Source organism: Lagenorhynchus albirostris, chromosome 3 (genome assembly GCF_949774975.1).
Source record: "Lagenorhynchus albirostris chromosome 3, mLagAlb1.1, whole genome shotgun sequence".
NCBI classification, from domain to species: Eukaryota; Metazoa; Chordata; class Mammalia; order Artiodactyla; family Delphinidae; genus Lagenorhynchus; species Lagenorhynchus albirostris.
In genome coordinates this window covers 41,343,740-41,368,125 of record NC_083097.1, presented here as the reverse complement: position 1 = coordinate 41,368,125, position 24,386 = coordinate 41,343,740, and the positions used below count along the sequence as shown (strand labels likewise).

General features: G+C 36.6%; 1 protein-coding gene across 3 annotated transcripts in view; it reads left to right on the top strand.

The window, feature by feature from the left end:
• The window catches only part of ARL15 (ADP ribosylation factor like GTPase 15), a 417,368-nt gene that overhangs the window by 150,169 nt on the left and 242,813 nt on the right, over positions 1-24,386 (top strand). For all 3 annotated transcript variants that reach the window (XM_060142949.1, XM_060142948.1, XM_060142947.1), the window contains one exon: positions 2,974-3,033. In XM_060142949.1, the coding sequence (XP_059998932.1) occupies positions 2,974-3,033 (60 nt within the window). The remainder of the gene's footprint in view (positions 1-2,973; positions 3,034-24,386) is intronic.

Genomic DNA, 24,386 nt, shown 5'->3' with positions numbered 1-24,386 from the left:
AACACTTTATAGCACTGATTACCTTCTGTTTTCATTTACAGCTGAGGAAACTGAGGCACAGAGGAATTAAGTAACTTGCTCAGAGTCAGACAGTTAATAATGGTAGAGCCAGAATTTGAACCCAGACATTCTTACTGTAGAGCCCATGCAATCCAGTGATTTTCATTCCTCAAAGCAACCCTTTGAGAAAGGTATTTTGATGGATTGACCTTTGTAACCCTACTAAATATTAATTTCCCTTCTTGACCTCATCCAACTCAGTGTAAAGGAATAAAATACAATTGATCTGATGGTTGCCCTTCTTGATTGCCCTTCTGGTGAACTGAAAATGTGTCTTTACATTTTAAGTCTTTTTAATCCTTGCAAACAGAATGACTAAAATAGAAAAATATTGTTTCTCTTCCATAAATAGTACATTCTCTTATTTTCTGGACTGATTATCTAGGCTTCATCCTCTGAACATTAATTACCACAGCTATATTGTAAAAATAATACAAAGACAGCAAAGTGGAAGACTGCATATACCTTTGCAGTATAAATCTAGCCACATATGTTCTGTGTGAAGAGAAAACATTTATGAGTATTCTGCAGGAACATTTATATGCCTATAAATAACATTGCTAGGTTACTTTGTTTAGAGTGAGCATTGGACGACATTTTTGTAGTCAATTTATTATGAAGTCTGTGTAAGGATTCAAAATTCAAAATCTGCCTGTTGGATCAATAAATTTCGAAAGTTGTATTTTGCAGATGGGTGTGGTAATTTCCAGAAGGATATTTCTTCCCTCTGGGTGCCTGCATATTGTCGGCTTTTAAGAATCAAAACAGATGAAATATTGCTGATGTGCTCCATAACTATTTCTTTTTCAAAGTTGGGGTTTGTCCCATTTCTCTGGAAAATCCATACTTGGGTTGTCCTGAACCTAGCCACTAATAGACTGTTTAGCACTTACATAGTGTTTTCGTTTTCAGGATTTCACAATCATTGCCTTTTAATCCATGTAACACCCCTGTGTGGTAGGTAGATACAGTCAAGCATCCAAGTCTCCTGTGGGCGAATTTCAGTGCCAGCAGGAGTATTGTGATTGGCGCTGAGTTTCCGTAATTTCCCAGAGGCCAGGCACCTGGAGAAGCTTTCCTGCAGACCCAGGTATATGCCGGTATGTCAGCCACATGAAGCTGCCCCCTACTCCTGCTATCTTACTAAGATTCAGTGACTGCACGCACCGTTAATCATAGTGCTACGCCCACTGTGTCAGTCTGTATTAAACCCACATAGGAAGGGTATGTTTTGGAAGGTTCTCAGAGAGCCCAATGAACATTTACGTTCTGTACAACAAATTCAACAGTTTACACTTCCATCACTCCAACAAAGGTACTTTTCATTCAGTGATAACATTTATGGCTCCAACTAAATACTTTGTAAATGAGCACCAGCATTTCTGTCTTGAGTCTGTAATATATTCAGGCAGGCAGAAGATATGTGTACCTAATGATTAAATCGTCAACAACATGGCATCCACTGAAATAGAACGTCGGCAGTCTTGTATTTTGTGCTTATTTGTACCAGGCACTGTGATAAAGATAACACATGCATTATCGCATCCTCATAACAACTTTGTGACATAGTTACTATCATTCCCAGTTTACAGACGATGAAAGCCAAGGCTGGTAAGTTGCCCACAGTAAGAGCTTATTAAAACCTATATCTGTCTGACTCCAAAGTCACTTTTTAACCATTACATGATACTCACTGCCTTAAGTAGAAGGTAATATATAAAATCTTAAAGCTCTGGGACAGTATACAACAGAGGAGTGGTAATAATAGGCTGGAGTATAATAAGGCACATTTTAACGTGTTTTGTAATAAAGTAAAGCAAAACCATGTAAAAGAATTGTTCTTATACACATTGTACTTTATATCTTTTTACCTTTCTAGGCACCCATCATAACTTGCTTCAGTGAAAGTATTTGTCTGTTTTCCCTTTCACCCTGTTGATAATTTCTTGAAAAGGGGACCGTGTCTTATTTATCTTGTAATTGTACATATCAAATAATGCTTAAAACCTTAAATTGATTGGGTGCTCGGAAATTACTGAATAAATTAACTATTAAAAATTAGTAGAGCTTTTAACTGAAAAAGAAGTACCTGTATATGCAAAGTATTCAAATGAAACAAAAGAATCTCCCTTCTATTTAAGACCTCCAGAAGAAGACTCTCAGTTCTCCCAAGAGTCATTACATGTTCCAGTTTCTTGTGGATCATTTCAGAAATATTTAGTGTATATATTTGTGTGTGTGTCTGTGTATAGGTAAACGCACACTCACATATGTCACACCTGAATTGATTGACTTAGATGATGATAATTAAGTCCTAAATACAGAATTAATCATAGTACTATACTCTGAATATACTTTTATAATAGAAGTCATTTATTACATGCATTATAAAATGCATAAATGGGTAATTATGATTGTACTTTTAAGAAAAATTTATGTATGACTTTAACCATGTCCTTGAAAGAAAACGCTAACATAAATACTATGTAATTCAATATAAGATAGTTATAATTTTGATACCTTAGTCTCTAGGGTTGCTAAGTTATATGTGAGGGAAGATTAACCTTAGGAATTAGATGCAAAGGTCCTGATAGATTTAATATTTTCTTTGAAGTTTCTCTATACTTCCAAGTGTCTTTCTCGCAACTGATAAAATTTACAAAGTGGCATTATGTATTAAAGAATGAGGCAATATTTTGAAGAAAAGGGTTATATTTTGCTGTAACATACAACTGTTTTGCAAAATGGTAGAAAATACTGGGTTAACCATTTGTCTTGGAAATTATGTGTTTCTGGTGTAAATATGAACTATGAAAAATAACTCTTAATCTGCCTAAAAAAGAGCATTTGAGCATTTTATACATTTTTAAAACTTAAGTTGCTAATTCTTTCTTTTCTGTTTTCTAATTGTAGGTTTTAGTATAAAAGCAGTGCCATTCCAGAATGCCATCTTGAATGTAAAAGAACTTGGAGGTATATCATTTAAGATCACTTATATGTCTGGCTCTAGCTTTTACTAAGTTCATATTAATGTGTCACATATAATTAAAACATAATGATGATGTATTATTCTCAGAGGTGGTTCATTTTTACCTTTTCTCTTGATAATACATTTCCTAGAAATATTTCCTTTTCTTTAGATATATTTTAAAGGTAGTTGAAGAGTTCTAAGTAACATAAACTTCGTTTTGTGTGGTTTAAAGAACTACACTACTAATGCCATTTCATACACTGTACTCTGGTTTTACTTAGCTAATGAAATTTATTCTTCAATGAACAAAATGAAGAGAGTTTTAATATAATCATAAAAAATAAGCTATGTGTTATGCAGGGCAGAGAACTGTATTTTAGCGTAGTTTGTATTCATACTGCAGGTTTTATTGTATTAGATCTTTTTAGAATGTATTTGTTCCGATAATAAATCTTTGCCAATAGGTTCTTTGCTGGTCAAGCACATTTATTGGCTAGGCTGCACCCCAAACTATACATCACTCAGTCTTTCATTACACTCTCTGTCTGGGGTTTTTTTTTGGTTGTGTTTTATGTCAGTCAGGGTCTTAACCCATGTAAATAGGTTAACGAAGAAATCAGTCAATTCAGTGAACCTACTAAATTCTCTAATGCCACAGGAAAATGGTAAGTGCTCTGGAGTTCAGTATAATATTGGTGAGTTTAATGACTTAGAAGAAAGTTCTCTTCCATCTCTTTAATCACTTTGTGATATTGACCTTACCCTGTGTTTTTTTTTTAAGCTCATTCTGTGACCTATTTTTAGATTGATGAAATTGACACAAACCTTATGCCATCACAATAGTGTTTGATGCCTCCTTATTTTTATCTAATGATATATTGGCTGATCTTTTCAGGTGTGTGTTTTAAAGAGCTATATCCAGAACAGGTATACTTCTGTCAGTCTGTTTTATAGCTACCTTTGACTTTTACAGCATTAATATTTAAAATGAACCATGGTTGATAAATTCTGGTTTTTCTTTGATGTTGGTTTTGTCATTTTAACTGCAAAAATTATAAAACATGAATGTTCTTGTAATAGAATAATTTTTCTATGCAAAAATTTTAAGACTCTTCTTTTAGATTGAATATTTTAATATTACTTTGTGGCTTCAGAGGACATAGTGTAAACATCCATGGAATCAAAATGAATGGTTTGAGAATTCTATTATTTTTGAATATGGTTGATACTTAGTAAATGTATTATTACTGGGCTAGATGCAAAGTTTTTATTGAGTACCCTCCAGGTATACAAAACTGTTGATTAATTGATAAGGTGTTTATTATTGACGTTTAGTTGGATGATATAAATAATGGATGTATCTGGACAATTTTTAAAAAGCGAACACATCAAGGAATTTATTATAATCTTGACTCTGTGCCATTGAAAATCAGTACAATTCAGAAGATCACATTAGAGGACGGGGTGTATAAGGTGGGAATCCGTCTGTTCCCAAGGTTTAATTTTGCTGAAAGAACTGTGTGTACCCTGGCAATTGTTGAAATGGAAATTACAATGGAGCGGATACCATAGAGTTTGGTGGAAACGCTTTAGTTTGTGCCTCTTCCGTGATGTAATAGTTGAGGGATGTAGGTATAAGATAGAGCTTCAGGGATTGGGACCTATACATTAGTTTCAGGCTAGTGATGTGTGGTGTTTGGCGGGTGGTAATGAAGAGCAAATTCCTAGCTTAAGCACAGATTCTTCTTCCCCTGACCTTTACTAGCTGTTTTCAGTTGAGAGACTGTCTCAAGGAGAAGGTGATTTTCTGAGTAGAATCTAATTGTGTATCCTGTATTGTGTGCTCAGAGGCAAGCAGTGGAGGGAGTTCAATCCTTGACTTTTTACTCACTAATTCCTTTATCCAACAAATATTTTTTGAGGACCTACTCTGCATGGGGTAGGACTGGGCCCTAGGTCATGTCTCACCCAAGAATGCATGAAAAGTAGACTAACACACAGAGAGTATAGCTTTCCTGGGATTTAGAGTAAATCTTACATACCAAGAGGCTCGTCCCAATATAAGATATGTGGCATTTAGGGAGAATTATGACCTCCTAAAATCAGATTGTTTGAGAGGAGGTTGCTTGACCCAAGAATTTCTGAGTTCAAGAGGAAAGAGCTGAGAATTTTAAGATCAGGGTGTGAAGATGTGAAACAGCTATTTACCAGTAGAGAGTTAACTCAGAAGACAGGTTAATCAGAGTTCAATCAGGTTGTCAATCCAGGGGAAAACTATGAAATCGAGGGAGAAACTCAAGAAGATAGGTATAAAGGTAGGCAGATACTAAGAGCCCGAACTGTGCTGAAGTGCAGAATGCTCAGAAAGTTCTGCTTATCCTAGGGTTCATTCCCAAGATCGGCACGGCCCCTGTTCCTCCCTTCAAATTCCTTCTTCTACCCTTTCCAGATGGTTCCAAGACTTTCCATCACCCCCTTATCAACCTTAAGTTACATTTCTCACTTTTTAAAAATAGGAAGAGGCATGAACTTCTGTTCCTTATCTAGTAAGAAGAAATGGTTTAGAATGAAATAACAATGACTAATGGAGTTAAATTAAAAGAAAATCACTTTGGGTAGATCTTAATAACAAACTGTGTTTGCACACACACACTGATAGATGGTTGTGTGTTTGTATATATGTACTACATAATTTGTGTTATGTATATATAGAAATAATTCTATGTTCTTATCAAATTTCTCTTCTATGAGGGTATTTCTTGTATCTTCCTCTTAAAATTTCCTATAAATCTTGGGCTTCCCTAGTGGCACAGTGGTTGAGAGTCCACCTGCCAATACGGGGGACACGGGTTCGTGCCCCGGTCCGGGAAGATCCCACATGCCACGGAGCAGCTGGGCCCGTGAGCCATGGCTGCTGAGCCTGCGCGTCCGGAGCCTGCGCTCCGCAATGGGAGAGGCCACAACAGTGAGAGGTCCGTGTACGGCAAAAAAAAAAAAATTGCTGTAAATCTCGTTCACATCAATTTTCTCATATGGTCTTTTCCTGTTGTTCATGCAGTCATTCTAGCACAAGTATTTGTGTGTCAAGCATGATTCTAGGGGCTGGGAATAAATGATATTTAAAACATATCCCCTGTCTTCAAGGCACTCGTGGTTCAGGGATGGAGACATGCATGAAAAGAAATATTTGAAATTAATTTTTGAAAATGATGAAATTAAGGGGAAAGTAAGAATAAAGTAAGGGATGACTTACTATATCAAAGACAGATATAGTTAGTCCAGCCTAGTGATATGATGAGTGAGTCCTGTTTTCACTATTTTGAGAATGACTTGCTCTCCTCAGCTTACCTGTCATACTCATCAGGCTGTACCGATTACTCCTGTCTTTATGTGAAATTAGAACTCTAAAATTTCCTATATTTTCTCTCCCCACACATTCTCATTTAATCTTTGCAACTTCATGCCTAGAGAATAGATGCTATTATTATCTCACAGATAATGAGACACAGGACACCTAGACACAGATCAAATGGCTTGATCAAAGTTATTTGGAGGAGGTATGGGAGTTGATCTGAGCGCTTGCACTTAATCAACCTACTCTATACATAAAGCATTTTACCCAGGGCCCAGCACAAGAGAAGTGCTCCCATGTGTTGTCTGCTGATGCTTTTATCATTATTATATGAACAATTTGAAGTCTTCACATGTTTGGATTATTTTCATTAACACTGTACTGATTAAACATGAACATCTTGCTCTTTGCTGAAAAATTCTAGGACGTCATCCCTTATTATTGCAACTGCTTTTATCATTCGTTTTCTGTCTTACTCCTTTATTTAGAGGTCTTTCCTTTTTTATTATTTTTATTTTTAAATTAATTTTTATTGGAATACAGTTGATTTATAATGTTATGTTAGTTTCTGCTGTACAGCAAAGTGAATCAGTTATGCATATGCATAGGTCCATTCTTTCTTAGATTCTGTTCCCATATAGATCATTACAGAGTATTGAGTAGAGTTCCCTGTGCTATACAGTAGGTTCTTTTTCTTTTTTTTTTTTATTCTTTTTGGCTGTGTTGGGTCTTCGTTGCTGCGCGCGGGCTTTCTCTAGCTGCGGCGAGCAGGGGCTACTCTTCGTTGCAGTGGGCGGGCTTCTCATTGCGGTGGCTTCTCTTGTTGCGGAGCATGGGCTGTAGGTGCATGGGCTTCAGTAATTGTGGCGCGCAGCCTTCAGTTGTTGTGGCTCGCCAGCTCTAGAGCGCAGGCTCAGTAGGTGTGGCACACAGGCTTAGTTGCTCCGTGGCGTGTGGGATCTTCCCAGACCAGGGCTCGAACCCGTGTCCCCTGAATTGGCAGGCGGATTCTTAACCACTGAGCCACCAGGGAAGCCCCTATCCAGTAGGTTCTTATTTAGAAGTCTTTCAAGTCAAAGTCTTCTTCAGTTATGGTCTGACTCCAGTGCCCTCAGTGATCCAGCACTTCCCTCTTCTGATTTCTTCAAGACTGCCTTCTGAAGCAGAGTCTTAACCTTATTCAAGATAGTTTCCAAAACTTACAGAATCTTCCATAAACATGTCATTTTGATATTCTTTTATTTTTTCTAATTCAGTCAGTCAACAAATATTTACTGAGTACATATTATATGCTCAGGCTGAATTCTAGAAAATGGTGGTGGTTATAGTGTTAAGACAAGCATAGTCCCTGAACAGACTGGCTAATGGACACAAGGGGAGACTCTTGATGTCTACTTAACTTCTCTCCTTGATTAAAGCCAAATATGACTTCTTATAGGCCTAAAATGAATTTCTAGGTTAATCCCTTCCATACTTGAAGGGATTTATTTTTAATAGCATCCAGCAAGGCTGAGTGTTAGTTTCCATCCTGACGAAGGACATTCTGTGGTATCGCTCAATGAACTTTTTTTTTTCCCCTGCATATTCTTTAATTTGGAAAGGTTTTTTTTTGTTTGTTTGTTTGAAACTAATCTAAATCCTTTCTCTTTTAGCTTTAATTGATTACTCTGCTTGTCTTGCTCTATTATTTTTATTTTTATGGATGTTGTGCAAGACACCGTGCAGGATTTTGGATAGGCAGGTTAATCTTTCAAAGGATTTTCCTTCCTTCTGGTGACTTGTTTCAAAGCCCAGCCATTCTGCATGCTTCCAGGCAAGTCTACTTTCCTGTATCTCTGTTTCCTTATCTGTAAAATGTAGTAATAATAGTCCCTACATCATATAATCCTTGTGAGGACTGAATTAGTCAACGTAGGTCAAGTACTTAGAGACCACCTGGCCCATAGCTAACATTTTTGGAAGATTTGCTTTTATTATAATTATATCCTAACTCCCTCATACCCCGCAAAAACACCTTTCAATAAAGCCTTTTTACCCCAAGGTCTCTGAAAACAACACAGATCACATATTGATTGCTTTTTCTTTTTGTGGTCATGCCTCCCTCCCTCGTAGACAAGGTGATCTTTTCCTTCATTGCATTATACCTATTTAAACTGAAAAGTCACTGGGAAGGGACGTCACCTCGTTGGGGTCTTGGGTAGCTGCCCAGCATATTTTTTGGCACTACATGTGTGTTAGTAGTAAATGTTTTTTGTCCCTTTCCACCTAATCACCTTTCTTTCTGTTTTCAGATTCCACCTGAAAAATCTCTTGTTTGTCAATAGTACCTCTTAATTGCTTTCATTCTGTTTGGCTTATGTATTTTAACCACATTACTAAGGTAAGTGAAACATTTGGCATTTAACTGAGTTGGAAGCAGTGGTCACACTGCAGTGACATCACAGCTTTGATAATTTTTCATCTTAGAAATGTCCAGTTCTTAAATCTACGAACAGATTTTTATGCATTCATAGGTGTCTGTCTCTTGATTTTGAAATTTCCTTTACAAATTGATAGAATCCAGAGAGGAAAATTTCGTTTCTTAACATGTTTCGTTTGTTACCACTTATTGATAGGCATCCAGACATCATCCTTTTTCTTTCTTGAACTGAATACTGGAACCATGGTTGGTTTGGCCAAATGACTTGTTTTCTTCCCTTAATATCCTAAGGAGTTATGTCTGAATTGTTTCCTCACCCCCTATCCTGGCCACCATCCCCACCCAATATACTCTTTGGCAGTCTTGTCTTCCCAGTTGACTTTGGGAAAGCAAAGAAATGTTAAAAAGCAGTTAGCTGTCTTTTACACTTCAGTATTCATTGCTGCTAGTTGTCAATCAAAAGGGAAGTTCATGAGGATTTTTGTTTGCACTTTATTTTCTTTTCTTTAGAGGAAGGAGGTGAGGGTCGTATGGAAAGTGCAAGTTGTGTTCATTTACCCATTTACTTCAACCCATGCAATAGTGACTGAATGATTTTTAAGGATTGTCAGCTAAGCCATTTTTTAAAGGTTGCTTCTTTCAGCAGCCAAGCTGTTATATGAAACAGATGTTGACTCTGTCCTGTTTCTTTGTTTGCCTGGAGGAATACGCCTCCTCATACTGAAAGGTGCTGTTTCTTTGTATGCTGCTAGTTATCTCCGGGTGCTGTTAATCTGTCCAGGTTATTTGCATTTCTTAATTTCTGCAGAAACTGCACAGGGCAGACTTCTTAACAGGCAGCCCAGGGGGCACTGCTGCCTGCTTCTTGTAATTCCTGCTTTTTGTACCCAGGCCGTTTGATGTCTTTCTCCAAAATAAAGCTTCCTTCCTTCAGAATCTTTTATTAAAACTTACTTTGGAGGGAATAATAGCTCTTTAATTTTTATCTGATGCATTCTCACTGTCCTTTGTATATTATGATTATTCCCTCTATATGGCCACTACTGCCTCCTATTAAAAAAAAATGCAACTAAATACCTATGAATTTAATATACTCACTGGCTCTGAAGGTCATGCTATACAACAAAGACAGAGGAGGAAACTCGACAATATAAACCAATAAATTGGTTGTATATTAGAAAAAGAATGAGTATAAGCAGACAGACCTGAAGAGGTTATTGTGGCCACATTGCTGTAAGAGACAAGTAGAATTGCCTACATTCTTTGCTGCTATAGGAGAAAGCAACTTGCCATTCGAAAACTGTTTTAGACATCTCCACGTGGGTTTCTATGGGAAAGGAGGCAAGAAACCATGACCCTGGCAAAGGAACATGGCAGCACAGAGGGGGGCCCCAAGTGCGGCCAGGTCCACAGAATACCTTAGGACCGTGCTTTGAGCTGAGTGACAGTCAGCTACATACAAGTAAATGTGCATGTTCTGTATCTGTTGTATAATTATAAGGAAAAAATGTGGTTCAGCAAGTAGAGTGTAGCCTCAAGACACTCTGTCCCCCTCTGCATTTGAACTTCTTGTTGTTGTTTTCTTATCTGTAAAATGTAAGTTTTAATAAATCATCACTATTTATTTCCCAAGGGATTGGGCTGGAAAAGAAAAGTTCAATTGCCTAAAGCACCTCAGAAGAGATGCTTTAAGAATAGACAGTGGTATTCCCACTAATTCTCTTTTTATAGTTGTGGATCCAGTGTAATATGTAATATTGAATGATCGAAACATCTTGATATAGTATTGTTTCCTTATCTAGGAAAAGAACCAGACCTTTCTGGAATGGGAACAGCCAGTTAACTCCTGGCTCCCTGAGCTGTGTACTTTCTCACTTAGGCTTAGGCTTTACTAGGGGAAATGATATTGGTATAAAGCCAAGTCACTTGGATGTGAGTTAAAAGGCCACAGCTATCTGAATTGGTTGAACAGGATCCCAGGGTGGTGGTGTTCAAGCGTTTTTTACACTTGCTAAGGGAAAACTGAGCCAAACAGTCAGCAGAGCCAAAGAAGTGAATCTAGGGGCCCAGAAATCTGTTACTGGCTGATGTAGACCTGACCTTAATTTTTGTTTTCTTCTGGAGAAGTGCCCTAGGAAATTTTTAAAAATCTGTCTTCCCAGTCATAGTTTAGTATAGCGCTTACAATTTGCTTTATAAGACTCTGTGTGTATATAGAACGTTCTAGAAACGAGTGTCCCAGACTTTTAAACTTCCCAGGCCCTGGCAGTAGGGTTCTCATGTGCCTCTGAGGTTGCTGCCTCACCACTGTTTCCTCTTTAGGGGCAATCAGGTCATTTCATGTCTTCTCACTCTGCCCAGCTTCCTCACAGAACATTTGTGTTGGGTTCTTAGCTTAACTTCTTATCCCTCACAGGGGAATAGGTATTTCTGTTTCTCCCAGGGGTTGCCATAATAGCAACTAATTTTCACTGTGTATTTGGTTTCAGTGTGATATTGCAGCAACAGCACTGGAAGTCAAGAGACTAGTATTTTCCTCTAAAAAACAAGCCAGGGGACATTGGGCAAGGCATTTAACTTCTCCATTGCTGCTTTCTTTTCTAGCAGCTGAAGATTCTGATAACTGTTCTCCTCTTTGGTATAGCATAACTAGTTTATTTTTTTATATAAAAACATACAGTATCTACTTCGCATCAGCCTCTGGGAACCATAGAGACGGTCTCTAACAACTGTGCAGGACTATAAAGGATTATTTCCTCTATTTTCCTTTATCCCTGACTTTGTCAATTCTTTAGTTTTATTTTGTACAGTAGGCATTTTAATAAATCTCAAAGTTTTCTTTTTGCGTGGGTAGTGTGAGGCAGACCAAACATCCATAAAATAATAACTAATACTGACTTAACAAAGTTGCTATGACTGTGGTCTTTACTTTGAGAAGCACTATAGTCTGGTATGGGAAGTACTATAACAGTACAACATGTGATTAGGATCGTACAGAAAGGACAAGACATCACACAAAGTCTAGGGAAAGGAGCAGAAGAGATGAAAGTCATGGAGGTGACAGTGGACTTGGTTCAGTCTTGTCCTAGCATAAACCAAGCCTACTGTCACCTCTTTGACTTTTGTCCCATCTGTTCCTAGGCTGTCTTTCCCCCTGTCATGTCTTCTTTGTCCTTTCTCTATGATCCTAGTTGAATCGTGTACTCAGTACTGGTATTTACCATACTAGACTGTAAAGTTATGAAGGACTGAAAAGCACAACATAGTCTTAAAGGTTTGTTGTATGTTGTATAAAATATATCCATAGTTCTAAGCTGGAGGGAAATTTGCCAAATTGTGCCCCAAGATGCTAGAGTAATGTTAGATGCTTCAGAGGCAAAATGTTTTGTTGTTGTTGCTGAATTCATTTCAGTGAATAGTTAATGAATACTAACTACATGCTGGGCCCTGAGGATACAATTTCTGCTCTGCCATACAACCCCGCCCTACACACACACACACACACACACACACACACACACACACACACACACACACACTCACTCACTCACTCACTCACTCACTCACTCACTCACTCACTCCTCTGAGCCCAATTCTTTGGGTATTTTCGTGGGAGAGTGATGTTGGCCATAACAATTATGGAAGTTCTCAGAAAAATGAAATAGCTTTACTATGTTCCTATAATTGGAATAGCAACTTGACAATTGTTGAAGAGGTAATATGTTTGTAGCTATTCATCACTTATCAGACTGGATTGATTCTCTGACGTATGCTGGAGCCAGATGAAATAGAACTGGTTAGATTTGTTTTTGAGGTGTCACAAATTTGTGGTTTTTAATATTTTAAGATCCAAAGTATTGTCTAAAGACTATATTGATGATGCTTGATCATTTTAATCTTGAAATTTACTGATATTTATGGCATTGTTGTGAGAGGTAATAATGTGAAGAACTTACCATGTAAAGTTTATTATTATTATTATTATTATTTTTGCGGTACGTGGGCCTCTCACTGTTGTGGCCTCTCCCGTTGCGGAGCACAGGCTCCAGACGCGCAGGTCAGTGGCCATGGCTCACAGGCGTAGCTGCTCCGTGGCATGTGGGATCTCCCCGGACCGGGGCACGAACCCGTGTCCCCTGCATCGACAGGCGGACTCTCAACAACTGCGCCACCAGGGGAGCCCTAATTATTATTTTTAACACAGTTACGGGAAGCTCTTATGATTGAGAATTGAAGATTGATTTTTTTTTTACTGTGTCTATTCTCTCTCCCTTGCCAAAATCTCATGATATGACAATAATATCAGAAAACAAACAATAATAAATCTATTACAAAGATAGATTTAAATCTATAATAGAAAAAGGAAAGCAAGACAAAGCTTGAGGTACAGACAATGGAAACATGAAATAGAAGGGGAATTCATCAGGATTATTAATCAGGGAGCTTATCAAAGTTATTAATTGGGGATTTACATTTGGAGCTATGCCTTTATTTTTCTTTTCTTCTTGTGTTAGGTAGTGGATAGCAGCTGTGTTTACCCCCAAACTAAGTCCTTGAGTGTGGGTGCTAGACTCAGGCAGAGCAGTACTCCAGTAATGTACTGACTGCCAGGTGGGTTAGAAAGCCCACACACAAGGGAGACAAGCCACTTGTCTGTCCCTGTTAATCACTGGAAACAGGCAATGGTAAACAAAAGAGCTGGCAAACAGATTTTCAAACAAAGGATAAGCATATAATCATGACACACCACAGTATGAGGAAAACCAACACCATGAAAGAAAGACATCCAATCAAAAGTCAGAAGAAAAGATATCCAAGGATCTAGAGGTGATAGAGTGATCAGAAGAGGACATTCAGAGAGATGGAGGAATGTTTTGTATCTATGACAAAGAATGTAACACAGAACTTGGGAAATTAAAATGTGACTTAAAAATTTAAAATGAAAATGGCAGTTGATATAACTCATATGTAAATTAGTGAAACTAAGGACTGAGCAAGGGAATGTCCTCAGAATGCCTTCTCAAAGGAATACTTTGTAAGTATGAAAGAAGATTTAAGAGACAAAGGGAATAGTTACAGAAGTTCCAGCATCTCTCTATGAAGCATGAGCTCTAAAAGGAGAGTAAAGAGAAACTGGAGAATAAAATAATTTAAAAAACAATAGAAAAAGAGCCTCTAATATGAAAAAGAGTACTGAGATTTAGTGAGCCCTCTGAGTGCCAAGAAAAGACCCATACCTAGACATACTGTGAAGAAGGAGAAACCATTCATTGTCATCATAGAAACACACATAATAAAATAGCATTATTGCTGATTTCAGCATGGGAGATGGCAGAGTTAGGTAAAGAGAAAAAAACATTAAAGTATATTCTTTATGTATTTAGAGTAAGATTATAATTAACAAAAGAAAAATTGAAGTTTAAATATATATCTTTAAAATTAATTTAAAATTACATATCCTTAGGTCCTATTCATTTATTTTTGTTTTTATTTCCATTTCTCTAGGAGGTGGGTTAAAAAGGGTCTTGCTGTGATTTATGCCATAGAATGTTCTGCCTATATTTTCCTCTAAGAGTTTTATAGTGTCTGGCCTTACATTTAGGTCTTTAATCCATTTTGAGTTTATTTTTGTGTATGGTGTTAGGGAGTGTTCTAATATCATTCCTTTACATGTAGCTGTCCAGTTTTCCCAGCACCACTTATTGAAGAGGCTGTATATGTATATACACCCATATCACACTTTTTTTTTAATATATATAAGTCCATGCCACTCTGTCACTTCGTCCCAGCTTACCCTTCCCCCTCCCCGTGTCCTCAAGTCCATTCTCTATGTCTGTGTCTTTATTCCTGTTCTGCCCCTAGGTTCTTCAGAACCATTTTTTTTTAGATTCCATATATATGTGTTAGCATATGGTATTTGTTTTTCTCTTTCTGACTTCACTCTGTATGGCAGACTTAGGTCCATCCACCTCACTACAAATAACTCAGTTTCATTTCTTTTTATAGCAAAGTAATATTCCATTGTATATATGTACTACATCTTCTTTATCCATTCATCTGTTGATGGACACTTAGGTTGCTTCCATGTCCTGGCTATTATAAATAGAGCTGCACTGAGCATTGTGGTACATGACTCTTTCTGAACTATGGTTTTCTCAGGGTATATGCCCAGTAGTGGGATTGCCGGGTCGTATGGTAGTTCTATTTTTAGTTTTTTAAGGAACCTCCATACTGTTCCCCATAGTGGCTCTATCAATTTACATTGCCACCAACAGTGCAAGAGGGTTCCCTTTTCTCCACACCCTCTCCAGCATTTATTGTTTGTAGATTTTTTGATGATGGCCATTCTGACTGGTGTGAGGTAATACCTCATTGTAGTTTTGATTTGCATTTCTCTAATGATTAGTGATGTTGAGCATCCTTTCATGTGTTTGTTGGCAATCTGTGTGTGTGTGTGTGTATATATATATATATATATATTTTTAAAATTTTTACGTTTAAAAATTAATTAAAAATTAACACTCTGTGAGAGGCCCGCATACCACAAAAGAAAAAAAAATTAACACTCTAACAATAAAAGGATGATATATACATAAATACTTTTTTTAAATGTCTGAAAGTTTACATATTCAACTAATATAATAAGTTATGTTAGAGAGTGGAGTGAGAGTTTACTGGGTTCCAGTAGAATTGTTGCTTTTTAGTATTGTGTGCATTTTTTTCATGAGAACTTTCTTTTTTAATTTATGAAATAAATTCACTCCAAGGAGAGAAAGCAAAGAAGATTTGATAAATGCAGCAAAATGCAAGAATGGGAAAAAAAAATAACAAAACAAAATAATGAACAAAATGTTATGATAAATAGAAAACGTCTATATATACATTAGTAATTGCAATAACTGTAAATAGAGTAAATTCCCCATTTATAATATGGGTGGCATAAAAACACTGAGTATAAAATATTCAGCTATATCTGATGATGAGAGACACTTCTACAATAAAAAGATGCAGTGAGGTAAAAATAAAGGGATAGAAAAGATACCCTAAAGAAAGGCCATTGAAAAGAAAGTACTGGAAGCAATATTAGTTTCAGATGAAATGAAATTCAAAGCAAAGAATGTAAATGAGAATGATGATATTTTATATCGGTATACTAAAATAACTGAGTATTGACCTTAACATATTTAACTGCATAATTCTAAAACTAAGAAAAATGTAAGAAATGTAAGAAAAAATCAACCAATCCATAATTAGTAGAAGAATTTAGCCATGCTTTATTCAGAAGACAGCAGATCAAGTAAATAAAAGCATGTAAAGCATTTAAAAAGCCAATTAACAAACTTGATCTAATTGACAATGATATAATTTTATACTCAAATAGAAAATACACATTCCTTTGATATACACATAAAATTTTTCCATGCATGACCGTGTATAATGTGTTTTCTGACCAAAATCCATTAAGATTAGAAATAGCAAATAGACAAAAATAATAACATATGACACAAGATTTAGAATTACTTGAACCTTATACCATGCACAAAAATTTAAATCGAAATGGATCCTAGACCTAAATATGAGACCTAAACGTATAAAGCTCCCAGAAGAAAACATAGGAGAAAATCTTTGTGACCTTGGGTTGTGACCTTGGGTTCTGCAAAGATTTCTTAGATAAGACACCAAATGCATAATCCATAAAAAGAAAATTGGTATGTTAGATTTCATAATACTTAGACTTCTGCTTTTTGAAAGACACTGTTAGTGAAAAGACAAGTCATAGGCTAGGTAAACATTATTTGGAAATCATATATCTGATGAAGAACTTCAATCCAGAATATATAGAGAATACTGAGAATTTAATAATAAAAGAAACAATACTCTTAAAAAATGGGCAACAGATTTGAATAGATACTTCATCAAAGAAAATGTAAAGAAAGTAAATAAGGACATTCAAAGATGCTTAGCGTTATTAGTCATTAGGGAAATACAAATTAAAATCACCACACACGTATTAAAATATTTAAAATTAAAAAGCCTGACTATATCAAATATTGACAAGGATGTAGAAGAACTGGAACTCTCATTCACTGCCAGTAGAGATGTAAAATGATACAACCACTTTGGAGAACAGTGTGGCAGTCTCTTAAGGTAAATGCAAACCAATCTAATAAGCCGTTCCACTCTTAGGAGAAATGAAAACTTGTATTTACTCAAAATCCTGTACATAATGTTCACAGCAACATTATTTGTAATAGGACAAAACTGGAAACAACCCAAATCAGTTGGTGAATCATCAGTTGGTAAATGGATAAACAAATTGTTGTATATCCATACAATGGAGTGGTATTTAGCAATAAAAAAAGAATGAACTATTGGCACATGCCACAACATGGATGAATCTTGAAATAATTATACAGAGTGAAAGAAGCCAGACAAAATGGAACATTTTGAGTAGAGTAGTATTCCCATACTGGAATAAATTTATATCCTGTTTATGTAAGGTTCTAGAAAATACAACCTAATATTTAGTGACAGAAGGTATTTCAGTGATTGCCTGAGGGATAGGGACAGGAGACGAGAGCAGAGGTGGAATGGCAGGATTAAAAGGGTCATGAGAAAATTTGGGGCGGGGTGATGTATACATTTATTATCTTGATTGTGGTGATGGTATTCATAGATGCATACATTTGTCGAAATTTATCAAATTGTATACTTTAAATATGTGTACTTTATTATATGTCAATTATACCACAGTAAGACTATTAAAAATACTTTATACCTTTAGAAATTAAAAGATATTCTTTCAATCATCTCAGGTTAAAAATCATTGAAAGTATGTTTTGTGAAGGACTTATGGCCCTTTTCTTGGATTGCTTTCCAGTAAAGAATTATTTTAAATAGGCTAAGTTAACGTCCATGGTTTAAAAAAAGATAAATGTGACTGGGAAAAGACTTAGAAAAAAAATATATCAATCTCTGGATAATCATATATAGCTGAATTGTTAAGATTAAATATATAAGTGCTTAAAACCCTAAGATCAAGATGTTATCAAATCCATCAATTTAATGTGTAGATTTTTTAAATCACAGTGCTAATAAAGGAAGATATTGATTTGTCTGTACACAGCAACCCTCAGTTAATCAAACAAGTACTATGACACATACATTATACAAAGAGAGATTCCTAAGAATAAACCAGTGTGGTTCACTCCATAGGAATACTCAAAACCATAGTTATAAAATATTCTCTTCCCAATCTGAGCAGTTATAGTTATGAAAAATATTCATGTTGGTAATTCTGAATTTGGCAAGATGCAGGCCTTAGAGAAAGTCGGAGGCTGAGGGGAAAAACCAATAATAATAACACTAAGGTGAGCAAATATATGAGAAAGCATCTGACTCCAAACCACATTAGAATAATTAGTATGTACAAAATACATTTTGTGTGTGTGTAAAATACCTTTTTTTGGTTCAGGAATCTTCCCTGTTTCAATTTATCTTCTTAAGCTGATTTTATGCTCTCCAGACTGCACCTCTGGTTAAAATGTTTTAACCAGACCTTGTTTTTGCATAAAAAGGAATGTATTTTTCATTTGCTTCTTTCCTTGTTTCATTTCTGCAAGTCTCAGCAAAATGCCTGGTTGGGATTGATGTGGGTATGTTTATCTACAGTAGTCTATACATGATATGGTAAGATGGTAGAACATAATATATTTTCTCTCTCTGGACTTTAACATCAATGATCCCAAAAGTTCTTTGGAGTGGGAGCCACCACTGCCACATTCTTTTTCTTTAAGTTGATGGTGAATTTTAAATTTGGGTTGCGTAATTATAAAACCTCTTTATCTTAAAACCATAATTGGTGGTACAACCAGGGCTGATGATGGGCTTGCCATATTGTTAAACAGTCCACACTTCAGGGCACACAGGCAGAGTGCCAATCTTTGGCTCAGTTTTCTTTTTCTTCCAAAGTCCACTAAGTAGATTTCAATGTCAATAACTTTTTCCTCTTACTAATTAGATTAAATCTCAGTGAGGATGGATCTAATATTAGCTGGGAAGTGAAAAATGCAGAGGCAGCTTCTTGGGAACATAGTTGTCAGGGCTCTAAATGTAGATAATAGATGCATTTATTTTTTTTAAATGTGGGCTGTCTTTGATAGTTACTCGTTTTTATATAGCTGTCTATTTTTGCAAGTATTTTTCAAGATGTGGGGCTGTTGTCTCTTCTTAAGCAGATGAAAATCTGTTTAAATGGTAATGTGTTAAGATCCAAAATTATTATACCTTAAATCTAGAGTCTGGAAAATTACCTAAAGATTTTAGGTGTATCTCTAGACAGTCTTAAAACAAAATTTCCTAGTCATTTTAGATTCTGTGTGTGTCCATAAAAAATCGTAAGAGGCTCAGGCTGTGAAACACTGAAAACATTTGACTATGTAGTCTTCTTAGTTCTGGGTGAGAATGACGACAGGCAGCAGAAGCTGAAATTTGGGAAATGAAATGTCGATTACTCTCCATCCTCTAAAACTGGTTAATATAGTTTGGTTTTCTAATGGTACCATCAAAAGTTTGTTTTCTCTTTCTGAGTTTATTATGTGTGTTACTTGTCATGAAGTTTAGTTAAACTCTGAACGCTACAGATTTGGATGAGGATTCAAAAAAAGAATCAGATGAATTACACTGGGAGATTTTTGACACGTGTACCAGGAATCATATCGTGGATAAGAGACAGAGCAATACTGAACACAAAAACCTTTTTATTAGGTGAAGCTACTTTTAAAAATTTCTTCAAAGTTGCTTTCTTTATTTCTTCAAATCTTTGAAAGGGCCCATGTATGCAAGGGAGCTGAGAGGAACAGCCCCACATCAGTCCCATGCTTCTACCTAAAATGAAGGAATAACAATTCAGGGCAAAATACACGAGAGTAACAAATATCTCAGATGAGGTCCAGATATCTAGGTTGAAGCCTCTTGTGTTCTACATATTTAATTATTATCAGCCTTTGCCATGGCCCATGTGTTTTTGTTTGTTTCAAGCAACTTTGTCTCTCCTCTTTTTAAGGTTAAATGCTTTCTCCTAGTCCTGTCCTGGGCAGATTTGATGTTTTGGTGCTTCGAGCTTTGGAACTTCTCCTTCATAGTGGCCCTTTTTGTTTCAGGTATTAAACATCTTCTTGACCTCTACATAGGACCCTAACTGTTCCCTAGTCCTGTTACTTCCTGGAACTAAAACAATATACAGCTTTCTGCTTGGGTGAACCTTCCCACCCCTTATCTTCTCTCTCCTTCAGGTTTCTGAATTTTGTTTCTCTTCAGGTCAGTGGAGAAAAAAGGAAAAAGGAAACAACAACATCAAGAAACTATACGTGTCACTTTCCCTTAATTTTTTTCGTTCTAGTCTAAAAGAGATTATAATATAATTGTCTGGGGGCTCTCTGTTCCAGCGAATTCTGCCCTTTTCTGAACTGATCAGCTCAATTTGAGTCTAAAGATGTACAAAAAATTCTTTTCGGGCTTCCCTGGTGGCGCAATGGTTGAGAGTCCACCTGCCGATGCAGGGGACATGGGTTCGTGCCCTGGTCCGGGAAGATCCCACATGCCGCGGAGCCTGTGCGTCCGGAGCCTGTGCTCCGCAACGGGAGAGGCCACAACAGTGAGAGGCCGCGTAACGCAAAAAAGACATTTTTTTTCTTCTTGCATTAGAGAATGAGAGTGTGAACTCAACGAGTCTTGAAAGTTTTTCTCTACCAAAGCTAATGGTTAGAGACTAATGGTCAACCTCCTCCCCTAATCTTCAAGACAGGATTTAATAAAATGAGACCATTTGAAAACAACGTTAGATAAGATGGTTTTCCTCTTAGTAATAGATAAAAGGAAAATCTTTTTGCATTGTCTTATGCAGGAAGCACTGAGTACTACCCAGATTTAAAGGACCTAAATAGTTAGATTATTTGCATGCAGTATACTATTGAAAAGAGTTCTCTACTAAAAGTGGTACTGGGTATTTAATATGATTTTGGTACCACCATGACATCTTACCACCATTATCATCTTTGGACACTGTGCTTTTGCAGAAATCAGTTGGATGTTAGTTATCTGTCCTTTAAACTATTACTAAAAGCTCGCTGTTTTAAGACATGTATGGTTGTGCTCTGCTTTAAGAAAACCCTATGTTTAAAAATATAGATTTACACATTAGTAGGTTTTATTAAGTCATTTGTAGTATTATGAAAGAATTATTGGTTTTGTAAAAGGTTGCACTCCAAATTTTCTTAAAATATTGAAGTCCTGATATCTTTTAAGTTATTTGATTTAGCTAAATATTGTCAAGACCATTTCTAAGGCATAAATTAATTCTAAAATTCTCTTTCGTCTAAGTCTTAGTCGGTGCAATGTTCTGTTTATTTCCTCATCCTACTTTCTAAAAAAAAGTGTTCTCTTAAAAGGATGCTAGTCTGTTTTATTCAAAATCCTTGAAATCTACCACATGCAACTATCATATACAACTTTAACTTCAGGTTAAATTACTTTGGGAAAATTCTCCAAAGACTGTTATGAAATTAAAACCTTACATACTCCTTCATTCGTCATCTGTGAAAGAGGACAAGAGAGCAAAGAAATAATGAGTACAAAAGAAGGAAATCTAGTAAGTAAGAGCATAGAAACTACTGAGATAAAGCTTTTGTTCTCATATCTTTATATCTCAATATCTTGATGACTATCGTAGTCTCATCTTGATTCGTTAATCAGAGGAGCTAAATTCTTAACCTTCATTTGACAGTATGCCTATTAACATTTTTATTTGTACTGTTGGTTTTTAAGTTTTGTCTCTCTCTCTGTTTTTTTTTTTTTTACAGCTTTTCTCTCAAATAGGCTAGGCTGGGGTACCATTTTAAAGGGAAGTCAACTGAGAACTGGGAATGATGTGTGGCTTGCCAGATGATGCAGTATAAAGCCCTATAGCAATACAGCGTAAGACCCAAGGCAGAAAGGAAGGACTCTCAAAGGATTGCGTCCCTCTTGTGTACCGTCGCTCCCTGGGAAACTTGTCCAGGGAGTTCAGTGGGGCAGGTCACAAGAACACAAGGGAGGCAAGAGGAGGACACAAGGGAGCAAGTACAGGACAGCCATGTGCATCCCTTGGCCCATGGGCTGAGTATATGAAACCTGCTTTGGGACTGGAAAATGCCTGACATGGCTAACCTAGAATATATCACTTTGCTGGTTCCTGGCACCATCCTTGCTTTTAATGTGCAATGGACGCTATTGCGCTGTTCGAACGTTGTTACAGCTTGCTGACCTAGGGGAGCCTGAAGCAAAAAAAGTTATCTACTGCAGTTCTAAATCAAGTTTTAAAACAACAAAACAGTTTAATAATCTGTAGCTGGAAGGGAAATGTTTGGAGCCGTGTAACTGGCAGGCAGGAGTGTAGCGACTGAAGAAGAGATGATTCTTGGGCCTGTTTTGGACACAAACTGAACTAAACTAAAAGAAGCCCAGGCAGACTCTTCTGTCTGGCTTCCCAGTTAAGTCAGAGGGGACAGTCCTGGCAGTACTATGGATTTGTATGCTGGGATAGATATAAACAGCAAAACTCTCAGTCCTGTGACTATAAAAAGAAATATTTTTTATGATGTATTCGTTGTTTAAGAGCAGGCTCTGAGTTTTGTTTAACGTTTATTCCTATGCAGCTCAAAAACCAGAATTCTATCTGCTTGGGTGCTTAAGCTCTTTCAGATGTTTTTATTGTGTAACATTTTTCTCCCGCTTCTTCTTTTAATGTATGTGTTTTTTTCTACAATCTGTTAAAAGATCAGTTTGTGTGAATCTTAACACTGTGATGCTATTTCATGGTTTAATTTGAATGTGAGTTGTTGCACCTGGAAGCATATGACTAATGGCACAGACTTGTTTGTCGCAGAAACAGATGATATTTTACATTTAGTCAAGATTCATTGAAAAATTGACTTGCTTACATTGCACTGGACGTAAAGTCACATTTCAATGCACTTTTGACTTCTGCTTGGAATTTGAATTAATCTTAAATGTGTAGGTGTGCATCTCTGGTGATGTAACTGGCTATTGAAGGTGTTTGAAGGATGGTTTGAAAAATTGCATATTAAATATATGTTGCTCTTTAGTTGATGAGCTAAAGGGTTTTTTTTTGGCTGGGAAATTGTTCTAAATCAGTCAGTGAGTCTGGGAATCAGTGTAAAAAAGAGGGAGTGTATGGTTATAGAGTTTAGAAATTCATTCCTCTTGACTGCCTGCGTATTTTTATATACTTTTACAGTGTACCTATGTAATAGAGTGATGCTCCTGGTCTCCCCTACCTGCTGGCATGTTGGAGAGTCCAACCCACATGAGGCATGGCAGTGTCTTACAGATGATCTGCCATCGCTCTGGCTTATGGGTGCGTTTGCTGCAGTAGCCCCAGCCATCCTTCTCAAGAGCAGTGTCAGAAAAGTTGTGTATGCAATTTCCTTCAGAAGTGTCTCTCACAAGTCATTTGAGGCTTCTTACGGCATTCTGCCTTCCAGCTTTCATCTTATAAAATAACATGAAACCGTACATGTTAAATCACTGGTTACTTAGTCAAACTTGTTACACCAGATAGGAATTTGCTCTTTTCAAATCCCTGAGGTATGGCTGTACCGTCTCAAATTGAGTGCTTCCATCCTGAGAAAGTCAGTCTCAGAAAGTATATTAATATGTCACACTTGAAGAGTTTTAATTATTACAATTAATTATAATTTACTAAAATCTAACTTTCTGCTTTGCGAAAATGGACCCAGTTAGCTTTGTGGAACCATACTCAACAAATAATATATCCTCCCTAGACAGTAAGTCAGAAGCATGAAACTTGCTGTCATATACTCTGAAGGATCATTTTCCAAGCTAAGTCTCTTTCATGTCTTTAACTATTTCCCACATTCTGTGGTCTCCAGGTCCATCACCATCCTAGTTGCCTGCTTTTGGACAAGTGTTAAATTGTGAGTAGTCCTTGTAAAACATGTATCCAGAAGCATGATGCTCTAGATATGGTCTGATCTGTGACACTCTCACCTGTCTCCTTCAGGCACTGTATTTCTGTCAAAGCCAGCAGTACCTGCCACAGCACCCCACTGGTTCATACTGGGTTCACTGTCAAGATACCCAGCTGTTTTAAGTCAAGTCTCTTCTGTTTTTAATGATTTTTTTTATAATTCCAAGTTCCAGACATTACTTATATCTCTATTAAATTTCACTGTGTAAGCACTGGCTCATAGTTCCAGCTTGTCAAGGGCTTTTTGACTTTTTTTTTTATTCTGTCATCAAAAATATTAGCAATTTCTTTCAGCTTTGTGCCATCTGTAAATCTTGAAATGATACCTTCAAAGTTTTTATTCAGTTAAAGCTTACAGACATGTATCAAATTGTCTACTCTGTACCAGTCCCATGCTCCCTGCTAGGGATAACAAGATGACTAGTAATCATTCCTTCAGGGAGTTCACAGGCTATAGGGAATAATAGACATGTAATTATATAACTATAATGCAGTGTGCTAATTGCTATAATAGAGTTATGTGTAAAATGCTGTG